The sequence below is a fragment of the Sinocyclocheilus anshuiensis genome, unplaced genomic scaffold (assembly GCF_001515605.1).
Source record: "Sinocyclocheilus anshuiensis isolate Anshui unplaced genomic scaffold, SAMN03320099.WGS_v1.1 scaffold697, whole genome shotgun sequence".
NCBI lineage: Eukaryota > Metazoa > Chordata > Actinopteri > Cypriniformes > Cyprinidae > Sinocyclocheilus > Sinocyclocheilus anshuiensis.
This window is the reverse complement of record NW_015538036.1, coordinates 1,633,515-1,646,522: the sequence shown is the minus strand read 5'-3', so window position 1 is coordinate 1,646,522 and position 13,008 is coordinate 1,633,515. Positions and strand designations below refer to the sequence as shown.

The 13,008-nt window shown below is 37.4% G+C and overlaps 2 protein-coding genes across 2 annotated transcripts in view; both read right to left on the bottom strand.

Annotated features, from left to right (window-relative positions):
* Nucleotides 1-3,786, bottom strand: part of LOC107681055 (ectopic P granules protein 5 homolog) — a 34,950-nt gene extending 31,164 nt beyond the window's left edge. The window contains exons 1-4 of the mRNA XM_016477205.1: nt 3,702-3,786; nt 2,937-3,054; nt 1,951-2,820; nt 301-544 (exon numbers count right to left, since the gene is read on the bottom strand). Coding sequence (XP_016332691.1) covers nt 301-544; nt 1,951-2,820; nt 2,937-2,990 — 1,168 coding nt within the window. The 5' untranslated portion in view covers nt 2,991-3,054; nt 3,702-3,786. The remainder of the gene's footprint in view (nt 1-300; nt 545-1,950; nt 2,821-2,936; nt 3,055-3,701) is intronic.
* A 997-nt stretch (nt 3,787-4,783) lies between these two features.
* Nucleotides 4,784-11,347, bottom strand: LOC107681048 (serine/threonine-protein kinase RIO2-like). Its single transcript, XM_016477192.1, has 10 exons — nt 11,123-11,347; nt 10,700-10,838; nt 10,503-10,619; nt 10,178-10,353; nt 9,213-9,301; nt 8,781-8,972; nt 8,596-8,688; nt 8,070-8,504; nt 6,283-6,373; nt 4,784-5,056 (listed from the first exon to the last, which is right to left on the bottom strand). Exons 1-10 carry the CDS (start codon nt 11,186-11,188, stop codon nt 4,895-4,897), a joined length of 1,560 nt encoding a protein of 519 aa, XP_016332678.1. The 5' UTR covers nt 11,189-11,347; the 3' UTR covers nt 4,784-4,894.
* Nucleotides 11,348-13,008: the final 1,661 nt, after the last annotated feature.

Here is a 13,008-nt window from a genome sequence, read left to right as displayed (position 1 = left end):
CAGAACAAGCAAAATCCAATGAGTATTGAATTTTATATGCTTCATAATTGATTCATTTAATTTGCCTCCAGTTTTTTTTTTTTTAAACATTTGCCAGAGTTTGGTGTTTTGTCAGACCAAACAACCAGTGTAATATATGAAAGTATTTCTGACAGTCATTGTACTCATTAGCAACAGTGTAAACTAACCAATTATTTATGTTTTACGTACAATCAGGGTTGGATCAAATCTCTGCAGGAAAGTGGCCTGGAAGGGCCAAGTTTGCCCATCACTGGTCTAGACTCATCAGTTTGAACTTGCCTATGCTTGTATCTTGCACAGCCACACTCTTGGTGGTGGGGTTACTGCTGAGCAAGCGGTAGAGATAAGACTCCACTTGTAGACGGGACAAGATGAAGGTGTATGAGTGCAGGGCCACTGTCTGATGGAGAATTTCTGCTTTCGCAGAAAACAGATGCTTCAGCTCAGTTAATGCAGCCTCGTTCATTGTCACCTGCTGGTAGCAGTGGTAGCCAAACACCTTGGTCTGGTCCGCACATACACCCTGTAAAGCAAACAGGTGTGTTTGTGATGAATAAAATAGACCAATGCAATGCATTTTTATGGTAAAGGCATGGTGTGACAGCTGGGTATACAGTACTATAAAACTTTATTGGACTAGAGATCACGCTACTAAAAGTCAGCAAAAACAAACAAACAACAACAAAAAAAACAGCTGATCAGGGTTGTGCATTATTCATCAGTTTCTGAAATTTTATTGAATGAGAACTGAGGTAGCAAACAGGATGCAGAATCTCAAATCAAATTTGAAGTCAAGCAGAAATAAAATAAACTGATATTCAAAGAAATTCATATTGCTTTAACTACTGAAGAAAGGCAAAGAAGCAAAGTTATTTTTAAACATTTTTTAAAAGACTGTCTTGACATTTTACAGTTTATAGGCTTTAATAGAACTACAGCTGAGGTCAAAAGTTGCAAAATCTGCAAAATGTTAAATATTTTACCAAAATAAGAGGGATCATACAAAATGCACGTTATTGTTTATTTAATACTGACCTGAATAAGATATTTCACATAAAAGATGTTTACATATAGTCCACAATAGAAAATAATAGCTGAATTTATAAAAATGACCCCGTTCCTCAGTGTGAAAAGATGGATCTCAAAATCATAGTCATTGATGGAAAGGGTTCAAATACACAAATACACTGGAAAACCAAAGAATTTGTGGGACCTGAAGGATTTTTCTGAATAACAGCAGGCAGTTGAACTGTTCAGGACAACAAGGGACTCATGAACAACCATCACAAAACCAAAACAAAACAAAAAAACAGTTGTGGATCATCCAGGTAACCACACATAGTATTAAGAACCAAGGGTTCCCAAACTTTTGAAGGGGGTTATTTTAATAATTTCAGCTATTTTTTTGTCTTGTGGACTATATGTAAAAATCTTTTATGTCACATATCTTATTCAGGTCAGTACTAAATAAACAATAACATGCATTTTGTATGATCCCTCTTATTTTGGTAAAATATTTAACATCTAGCAGATTCTGAAAGGGGGGTGTAAACTTTTGACCTCAACTGTATATTTAGAATGATAGACAGACAGACACAGTCACAGACAGTTACACAGACAGAACTATAGACTGAATGACAAACAGACGGGGATGTCTTGACATCTGAAAATTTATAGATAGATAGATAGACAGATAGACAGGTAGGTAGATAGATAGATAGATAGATAGATAGATAGATAGATAATTTTAATAGAAAAATAGATATTAGAATAGAAATAAAACAATAGATAGAATTATACGAAGACAGACTGACAGATTGAATGCAAGGGCAAAAGATAAAACACAGATAAAAGCACAGATAAAAAAGCATAACTGACAAAGCCAAAAAAGAACAGAAAGACAGAGACAGATACACAGGTATGACAAACCTGCAATGAAAGCCTTTCATCCTTGAAGCTCCACAGGCGATTCTGCACATTTTTGCAGTCTGAATTAGCAGCCTGCAGTTCGGTCTGGGCCTGTGTCAGCTGCTTATGGCACCTCCAGTAGCTCAGCAGCAGCTCATACAGCTCATGTCCTTCTTGGTGGGCCAGACTCTGGAACTCCGCTTCATGAATCTCCACATTTTCCAACCAGGAACCGGGCTCCCACGTACGTAGCTGCTCGCTAGTGAAGGGCTTCACAGACTGGAAGGTCCTGGGCAGCTCTGGGTAAAGCCTCTCCCTGGGTCTCTCCACGTCAGCGACCTCCACAGGGACCAAGCTGGGCGGGGAGGACTCCTGGTTAGCCAGAGCAAGAACAGCTGGAGCTACTTGTCCCTCAGAGGCCACTGTCATACAAGAAGCATCTAACAGTCCATAGGTGATAGAGTACGAGTCCTCTGAAAGCCGAGGCTCAGAGCAGGAAGCTGGGATAGATGGATATATAGAAGGGACACAAAATCGCTCAAGTTTAGCACTAAGAGGTTTGGGATCACTTTGACAGGACTGAACGGGTGCCAAAGCTTGGTCCACCCGAGGTGCCGTGTCTTGTGATGGCATTTTATGCTCTTCATTGCAAGATGGTTTCTTCACTATTTCAGTCGTATCTGACAAGAGAACTTGGTCTTGATCCTTTTCAGCTTTGTCATTATGGTCTAGTGAGGTCTGAGTGGCGGGTGGTTTCAGATCAGGAGCTGGAGGCACATGAGAAAGGCTAAGGGGAACATCAGTGAACTCAGAAGCTGGCACTGGCTCATTAACTGCTGTTGAAGGTCCTGAAGGCTGTCTAACACTTTCTGCCTGTCTCTCCTTTTTGACCTGTTAATGAAGCACAACTTTATTCAGGATTATGAGAAATTTGCATCTTTAATGAAAACAAGATCTAAACTCTCAAATTTAAAGTGTTGTAAAAGAAGTATATGGGTGAGTTTTACCTGTGGCTTCCCACTGGATTTGGACTTTGACTTTTTGGGTCTCACAGCCTCCATCTCCAAATAAGTATCCACATTATTGTTATAAAATTACTCCATTTCTCTAGATCCACACAGAACCCTGGAACACACAAGTCTTGAAGCTTTAAAGGATAGATGCCATTAATGGGACAGTTTCTGCTGTGAAACACAAAATGAGATGCTTTGCAGAATATCAGTCTCAGTTACTTTTCACGTTCATATGGAAAGAAGATGCAATGAAAGTGAAAGGTAACTAAGACTTTCATTGCTCAACATTCAGCAACATCCCTTTTTGTGTTTCGCTTAAGAATGTCATATGGGTTTGTAACAACTTTCTATGGCACTACTATCACGTAAGATAGACAGACAGACAGACAGACACATAGATAGATAGATAGATAGATAGATAGATAGATATGTGTCTTTGGTGTTTCACTCAAGAAAGTCACATGGGTTTGTAACAACATGGGGATGAGTAAATGATCACATAAAACAAAAACATTCATATGGCAACAGAAAACAAAACCAAAAAGGTACAACACACAGCGGAATTCTTGAGGTAAGCATAGATATGTATACATATACATATCTATGGAGGTAAGAGCTTCCACCATCCATATCAGCATGTAAACAAATGGAAGTCCACTGACAGCAACAAAACCCCTGCTAACATTGGTGATTCGCTCCAAAACACAACAAAATCATCTCAAAATCACCCCGTGTGAAAGGAAGATTAGTGTAACTCACCTAAATGATATTACGTGATATTAGTCTTTTAAACAGCAGCTGTCAGTCAGTCATAAAGCTTTAGCGGAGCCGTCATTTCTTGAGGGTTTGTTTTGTTCCTGGACGCTATCGCAATACAGGTCACGTGTCCCTCCACCCTTCAATGGCGTGCAGGAAGAGACAAAACGCGAAGACATATTGTGACACTGCAAAACTAGATACATTTTACAGTGCTACTCGTAGATTTGTGATTTTAACTAGTTTCATTAAGAAACGGCAGATTCTGAAAACTTCAACATTTGAGGAAATATTTTTTGTGATTTAATAATAACATTTAATACAATGTTACATTAATAACAATACCATGCTAGCTTGCAAGGGTCAAATAAATTGGTGTATATATTTGATTTAATTTATTCTTCTGGACTAAGCAAATATAACACCAAAAGTTGATATGTTTTAGTTAATAGAAGTTATTGATAAATAAAACCTATTACATTATTTTTGACAGCATTCTCATTTTACAGTATTTTTACACAAGTGCCTAAAAGTTTTAACAGTACTGTAGCTTTACAGGTAGGTTTCTTGAAGCATCTTGGAGAAGTTGCCACAGTTCTTCTGGATTTAGTCTGTCTCAGTTTGTTCTGTTTCTTCATGTCATTCCAGACAGACTGGATGATGAAGAGATCAGATCTCTGTGTGGAGCACTGGCTGTAGTCAGACAAAAATCTCACTGGATTATTACAATTAATAGCAAAATGAATGTTTGGAAATGTAAAGTTATATTTCCTTCTGACACACTACAGCTAAAGATAGAAATAACTGACTTAAAACCATTTTTAGCTGGTGAAAATACTAGTGTTCTAATAATTTTGGCCACCACTGTATATATGCATATATTCACACATATATATGCATCTTATCTTTATGATGTCTAAAGATAAGATAAATCTATACTGGCTTAAAGCCATTTTGTTTTTGGTGAAAATACTAATGGCTTAAGACTTTTTGCACAGTAGTGTACATGCAATGCATAATTGACTACAATTCTCTATTATTTGAAATGAACCAGGTCAAACCATAAATAAAGCTAAAGACAAGGATTCTTGCAGGATTAAGGATTTTTTTTATTATTAATTCCATAGATACAGAAGCAACTCTGAAAAATGTTAGAAGTCCTAAAGTCACATCATCAAAAGATTTCAGGGCCATCCTCAGCCCCAGAAGTAAGCAGTCTCCAAACTGCTCTTGATGTTGTTCTGATTTTCTCTCCTCTCCTTGGTCACCAGGTTGGCTTCACCTTTCTGTAGACGTCTTCTCTGAGCAGTCTTCTGCTGTTTTGTGAGCTGTCTCTTCACTTTCTGCCTGATGACCTCCTGCATTGGGGGACATCCAACACTTTATTTTAATGCAACAACATAAATCTCAAAACTTGCATCAGGAAAGCAAAATTACGTTTATTTTTTCCCATTTATATATGCAAACCAAAAGGATTTGTTTCATTATGCTTTTGTGACAGCAGGGTGTTTCAGTACTGCCCCGCCCCTTGCCAAAGTAGCAAGTTCCGTCTGCTCCGGTATAGTTAAGGATTGCGTCAATATTGCCATATCAATTTGAGCCGGATTCAAACCCAGAGAATATTGAACAAGCGGATCGCGCAGAACCTTTGCACGCACGGATATTGCAAGACATGTTAGAGTGTTTTTTTGTGTGGCTAAATCACGTTTTAGATACGATGTCAACAACCGCTTAAAAATAACTGCATTTACTATGTACAGATAAGTGCAACGGTAATATGTATTATGTTTATTGTTCTTTAATTCTAACATGAATTGCAATGAAACGGTTTAATTTATTTATACCATAGTCTCATAACTGAAGTGTAAATTCTGCAGATTACATCATTGTCCAGTATTGTACTGTCAGCAATTTATAAAAACGTTTTCATAACTGTAACATACATATTTACATACATAATTATTCAAGTGCATGTGTAATAACTGCGTTAAAATGCCGAGCAAGGTAGAAAACATCTGCTGCAAGGAAATTCATAAGGCACGGGGGTGAAAAAAACAGTGTTTCTTTGACATGGCGAAAACTTGACGCTACAGCAGCACTTCTTCGTCGTCTTCTTGTCTGATGCAATCAACCAAGCGTTCTAACCACGACCTCGCCCCTCCCCACCCCCCAACCATTCGAATTTAGGATTCGTAGGCGGGAATTATTTGAATGATATTCTAATGGTCCGCTTTGTGACATCACAAAACCCGGAAAACAACGCTGTAGTCCAAACGAGCCGTTCATTGTAGTTCTTGAAAAGGGATTTTTTTTAAACGAAATATCTCCCTTTGGAGTGGACTTTGAGATTTGTAACTTTGTAGATCTTTTTTTATGCCCAAACATACACACTACACACTGACTAAAATTCAAAAAGTAAAAAAGCATAATAGGACCCCTTTAATTTGATAGGACAGTGTAGAGAGGACAGGAAACAAAGTGGGAGAGAGAGGGGGACGGGATCACTGCCCATGAGGTTATCGGCCCCCAACAGCAGGGGTAAACTTTTAAACCTATAATTAATATATTGAAGGGTTGTACTCACTGGTGGTATAGTAGAACAACTGCCAACACTTCCAATGCTCATCTCACTGGTTGTTCTCCTCCTGTGCTCATTCTCAAGACTCACTTGGTCTCTGTGGGATCACATGCATCACATCATTAAATGTAAGAAAAGGGGTTTTTTATATGACAATTAACATTCATCATTAAGATCACAGCAAACACAGGCTGTCATGCATCAAAAAGGACAAAATAATAATTTCAGTTCATAAATCCTGGACAATCTTTGTTTCCAGTGCAGCTCTCAAACCAAATATGCCAAAATATAACTGGTTGTGTCAGCATGAAGAATACTTAAATTAGGTTCAATCAAATTTTGTTCATCATCAGAACATAATATTAAAACATTTTTACACATTAATTTTTTTTTTAATATTCTCTCATGCTTTTTGCCCATCCACTAAGTCCACACAACTTAAATTTTCAAGCTTCAAAAAGTGCATAAAGACAGTGGAAATGTAATACATATGAATCAAGCAGTTTAATCTTTTGAAGAATACAGTCATTTTTAAATGATGAACAGCTTTACTTTAGCCATTTATTCACATTTTAAACATTGATAAAACACACAATGATCATAGCAAATCAAATATGGCAAACAGAAGCTCAACTGCACTTGCTTGACGTGCAAGAACAAATAGGCCTGCCGCAATAATCAATATATCGACTTATCACACAATACATGTACATGACCTCAATCATTTTTTGTGATGCAATATATTGCCCATTGTATTTACATAAAACTTAATGTCACCATGTTTTTTGCGCCTGTGTCTTTTGCAGCTTCTCGTACTTAACGTGGTGTAGTCATGAGGTGTGCACCCTTAATTTATAGAGAAAAGAAGGTCAGGGAAAAATGTGTAGATGGAAAAATCTCCATACAAGTTCTTTGTGCATTTTTCTTATTTTTAAATGATGAACAGCTTTACTTTAGCCATTTATTCACATTTTAAACATTGATAAAACACACAATGATCATAGCAAATCAAATATGGCAAACAGAAGCTCAACTGCACTTGCTTGACGTGCAAGAACAAATAGGCCTGCCGCAATAATCAATATATCGACTTATCACACAATACATGTACATGACCTCAATCATTTTTTGTGATGCAATATATTGCCCATTGTATTTACATAAAACTTAATGTCACCATGTTTTTTGCGCCTGTGTCTTTTGCAGCTTCTCGTACTTAACGTGGTGTAGTCATGAGGTGTGCACCCTTAATTTATAGAGAAAAGAAGGTCAGGGAAAAATGTGTAGATGGAAAAATCTCCATACAAGTTCTTTGTGCATTTTTTTTTTGTCCTCTTGTTACTTTGCACTTTGTTAGAAAATGTTTATTTACTATTTATTCAAGTTTTTTTTAAGGTATCTAATATTTGGATAATTTCCATTATCTAAATATTCTTAAGAATTAAAAGTTTGTTATCATTTGAAAGTGTGTAGGCCTTCTTGCATTATTATGCTGTTACATTATGATTATATATTAAGTGGCATAAAATAGTCTTAAAATGACAATAAAATTGCTTATCGCAACTATTTATGGGGCAATATATCGCACAAAAAAAAGTTATCATGACAGGCCTAAGAACAAACCTCGTTGGATTGAGTGAATGAGAACAATTTTCATTTTTGGGTGGACTATTCCTCATAGGATTTATGAACAGTAGCTTTATAGCATTATGAAAAGGTTGGGTACATGCAAGCAAGTTACGATATTAGACATGAGTCACATCATACCAAATGACATACAAAGGATTCCTTACCTGAAAGGCCTAAAGTCTTTGTTGGATGCAGACAGGTCAACCAAATCAGGACACTCATCTTCTACCTCATTCTCCTCTTCCCCCTCCAAGTCTTTGGAAATGTCAGAAACCGTTTCTTTCTGAATGTCCTCTGAGGGGATCTCCTCTTCACATTGAGCTCCCTCATGTTCCTCTGTGGCGTTCTCTTCTGTTGGAGTCTCCTTACTAATATTTAGCCCTTCGAGCTCAAGCATGGCTTGTTTATACTCCTCTACACTGATAACGTCCTCTAAGGCGGCCTGATGTGTATCGTCAGCAGACTCTGAGATGTCATCATCTTCGTCTCCACTGAGTTCTTCACCCTCTGGACCTTCAGGGTGGAGCAAATGGTCATCCTGCTGCAGCTCCTTGGTGTAGCCACTAGCTGAGCTCTCCACATCGAGCGAGCAGGCTCTTCTGTATAGAGGAATATGTCACTTAGTTAAGTCTCTAAAGTCTAGACTATCTGAAGTCTGACTATAACAAAGCAAGCTATTAGAAAAATTACCTGATGTCTTTGAATGTTGGATAGAGTTCGCTTTCATAGTTGAATCTTTTTATGAAAAAATCTCGAACACACTTGACATCTCGATCAAAGTACCTTTTGCGGAACAATTAAAAACTCAATTTTAGTGCCAAGGCTTATTATTGAATAATTATCATTATCAGTTTGACATGAGGTTGGATAGTCACCATTCTGCATTTGTATGTGAAGTGGAGACCATCTGAGGGAAGTCAATCATTGTGACGTGGTCGTTGTCATCAAGCATGAGGTTAAATTCATTGAAGTCACCATGGATCAGCCCATGATTGGCAAGTTTGACTATTAGCTCCATGATTTCACTGTATAATCCAGCAGGGTCTTGAATTTCTCGAACCTGACACCTACATGAAAAATACAGCAATGTAACTACTCACCATGTTTAAAAAAAATTAACTAAACTTAAGTGGTATTTCTATGTCCTTTCTATTAAAGAGTTGTACAAGAAGACAGATTAATACAGCACACCACTGCACAGTTTGGCAGCTGTCAATGACCTTTCAATACAAGTAAATATTTAATGCAAGAAAATAAAGCAGTGTGTGAAAGTCTGTTCATCTTAAGCAAAGTGCAGGTAAACTCACAGTGGGTAACCATTAATGAGCTCCATAACCACTGCATGTCTGTTGTAGTCTACTGGCTTTGGAACAGGAAACCCTCCATCATATAATGCCTGTAGAAAAACAAGCACTCTTACAATAAATCCATAGAAACATTAACCTGTGCAAGAACTAGCTGTTTCTCTGATTAAATGTTACTTTATAATATATCATCAATATACAATCATTTATGTTCAAAATTATTTCAGAGAAGTTTTGTATCTAGCACAATGTAGTAGATCTGTTGCAAGGGTCAACAGAGAATTATATAGTTGTTGGGCATGGCATACAAACAGACTCCAGTCAGAATATTTAGAATCAAGATTTTGTGGTTATTAGTTATGGGGCAATTATACAATAGGGGACTTTAAACAGCAGTAGTTATTTATTTTTATTGCCATGTCAGCATCTAAGGCTATCTTCACGGAAAAAAACGAGTTATGGAACTTTAGATAAAAGCATCTGCTATAATCAGTGATTTTTAAACATGGGCCAGGGCCCACTAGGGCAGCCGTCAAACAATTAATCGTGATTAATAGCATCCAAAATAAAAGTTTTTGTTTACATAATATATGTATGTGTGTTGTGTATATTTATTATGTATATATAAATACACACACATGCAGGTATATATTTCATAAAAAATTTTTATGTTTACATATTAAATATATTTATTTATAATATAAATTACATGAATATAAATATAGACATGTAAATATTTTCAAAATATATACTGCATGTGTGTATATAGAAAGATAGAAGGGGGCAAAGGGAGGCCTCAGAGTTCAAAAGATTAATACCCAAGTGCTATATGAATAAATGTAATGGATTGTAACAAAAATGTATTTTTACATACATTTTAAGAAGCATGAATTCAACAATAAATTTAATTATTTTAATACTTGAAAATTGAGTCCAGAAAATATCCTCTTGGAATATTTGGATATTACCTTCATGTATGCAAACTCTTTCATGGCAGAGAGCCGGGACAGGTAGAGCCATGACATCTTTTGTCTGTGCTTGTGGTAATCTCTCTTGTTCTTCAAGTTCCTGAAGGACGTCCGACCCAGTCTGTGAAGTTTCAGAGCAAACTGCTCCCCCTCAGGATTTGCAACAATGTAAATATCTGAAATATGAAAAAGGGTTTATAGTTCTTGAAACTTTTCCCTTATGATAAGTGAAAATATTTCAGAGGTCGAGGGGGAAAAGATTCATTAAAAATGTGTCAGACTTCTTAATGAGAACACATCAATTCTAATCAAAAATGACCCAGACCTGACTCTTTGCCGACTCCCATTTGGTTTCCAACTGACAAAATAACATCCCTGGAAGAAAATGTCTTCAGTGCCAGGTAATCATAGCCACCGTAATTCAGCCGATACCCCTGCACAGCTACAGAAAGAAAACGCGGTCAAAAGCTGCACTCATTCACAAAAACATTACAGAGTGAAAATGAAGACTGACGCATTTACTTTTGTTGCGTTCATAGGCCAGTAACTTGTGTTTGACCAGCTCCCGCAAAACCTTGTTGCATCCTCCATGTTTGAGACTGGCAATAGACGCAATCAGACTTACTGGGACGATCTCGTGGTTCTTCATGCCCATTTCCACCTGTGTATCCCGGAGAGACAATTATAAAAACAAAACACGACTACGGAATCATAACTGGAACTTTTAAATTGGACTGACATCTAACGGATCAAGTTTCATAAACAGAACGTGAACTACATTATATGCCATGATACGATGATACACACTCAACAGTTTAATATGCATTCAGCTAAAGGTTGAATCTTTATTTTGATTCAGACACATACGCCTGTAGCTCGCCATAGTTGTTAAAAATAAAGCTGGAAGTTGATGTACAGATATGACCTCTTTAAAATGATACATACCGCTGTGAGGACTCGAAAATCTTCCCTGGACAGATACCTCAAGATAACGACGTTTAATTTGCCCATGGTGGCAAACCCGTTGCTTCCTAATTTTCAAAAGATTTCTAAATCGTTTTTGTAATGCGGGATTTGTTCAACCAGCCATCCCACATGTTCAAACCGGAAGAGCGCAGTATTCTGACGTTACATCCCGGAAGTTGACGGTCAGTGCTTCTCCTGGCGGCCTGGAGTGGAAGTGTCTTCTGATGTTCTTGCATCATAACCACAAAAATGAGCAAATCAACATTTAAATGGGTCATATGATGCGATTTCAAGTTTTCCTTTCTCTTTGGAGTGTTACAAGCTGATTGTGCATAGATAAGATCTCTGAAGTTGCAAAGACTAAAGTCTCAAAACCAAAGCGATATTCTTTATCAAAGTTAAGACTCTGCCACACCCCCCTAAAACGGCTCATTCTAACACGCCCCCACATATCTACCTCACTATGTGGAAATATTAGCATAATGCCACCCAAATGTTCATGCAAAGAAAGAAGGCGTGGTTTCAGTAACCGCAGTTAGTGTTGAAGCAGCCATGTCAGGGAGACGCTGTGTGTTTCTAGGCGAAAGCAAAAGCACTTTATTTGGCCTTCCGAAAGTAGATGCATTTAGGAATCTTTAAGATTACTTACAACAGAACAGCAATGCATTTTATGGACGACCGTTTCGTGAACCTAGGAGAGGAGATAATTCTGACTTTGCTATGACAATCTGGCGCTTCTGAATCAGCTACTGTTTTGTTATTAGTTTAAGTATTTGCTATTGACTGTTCAAATCCGGAGTTTTGCGCATCGTGTGTGTGTGTGTGTGCGCGAGCGAGCGAGCGCAAGAGAGAGAGATTAGAAAGAAAGAGAGAGCGTGAGAGAGAGAGAGAGAGAGAGAAAGAGAGAGCGAGCGTGAGAGAGCGAGAGAGAGAGGGTCACATCACAAACACACACAGCTTCATCACTGTGTCTGTCACACGACTCTGTTCCCCTTTCGGGCTCTGTCTTTACATTTATTTTGAAAGATGAAGCTCGCGATTATGGTAAGGGGCGTTACATTTCCAACGAGTGCTTGCGGTGTTCGGCCAATCACAATGCACTGGGTCAGTTGCCAATCAGAGCAGACTGCGTTGTCGGAAGGAGGGACTTTGTAGAAAACGAAGCGTTTGAGAGAGGCAGGGCATATAGGACCTACAATAATGTACAGTATTTGAAAAATAATGTGTTTTTTGAACATGAAAGCATGTCAACATATTCTGTTACACCAAATACACAAAATAATGATCTTTAAAAAAGCATCATATGACCCCTTTAAAACTGAAGTAGTGTCTTCATTGTTGTCAAGTGAAGTAACAAAATGACAGTAAAAAAAACACAGTAAAGACGTGTAAAGTTTTTAAAACTTTTTTTAATGTTTTTCTTTTTTTTTTATTCATTTATATTATCTACAAAGTAAAAGTTATTTTAACTTAACAGTTTTATAACGGTCAAGTCTAATGGGGTTTTGCCATCAGATTAAATTAATAAATAATTTATCTGCTTTTTTTTGCCGAACATCTTCAATAATGGAAGTTTCTTGTGTTTAGTTTGGTTAGAACCATTTCACTTTGTTGGTGTTGATTTACCCCAAGGTCTTGAGCACAGCTATAGCAGCAGCATTTAACAGTAATGTTAATACTGTCAATATACGGAAGAATTATCTTTAACTTAGGTGCAGACGAAATGTTCCAGTTACTTATGCACAGTTTTCTTACTCATCTGGGCTGTTTTGTTATTGTTAGGACCCACTGCAAGAGTTCTAGTGTCACTGAAACGTGAAAAATGATTCGTCGTTAAAACTCTCGTCTTTTCTTTTCTTTTTAAA

Excerpts from the sequence above, each read along its gene's own strand:
- LOC107681048 (XM_016477192.1), bottom strand. The coding sequence starts at position 11,188 with ATGGGCAAATTAAACGTCGTTATCTTGAGGTATCTGTCCAGGGAAGAT. Across the intron at positions 10,354-10,502 it reads GGGAGTCGGCAAAGAGTCAG|ATATTTACATTGTTGCAAAT; the intron begins GTCTGGGTCATT and ends TTCATATTTCAG. Across the intron at positions 5,057-6,282 it reads GTTGTTCTACTATACCACCA|GAGGTCATCAGGCAGAAAGT; the intron begins GTGAGTACAACC and ends CCCCCAATGCAG.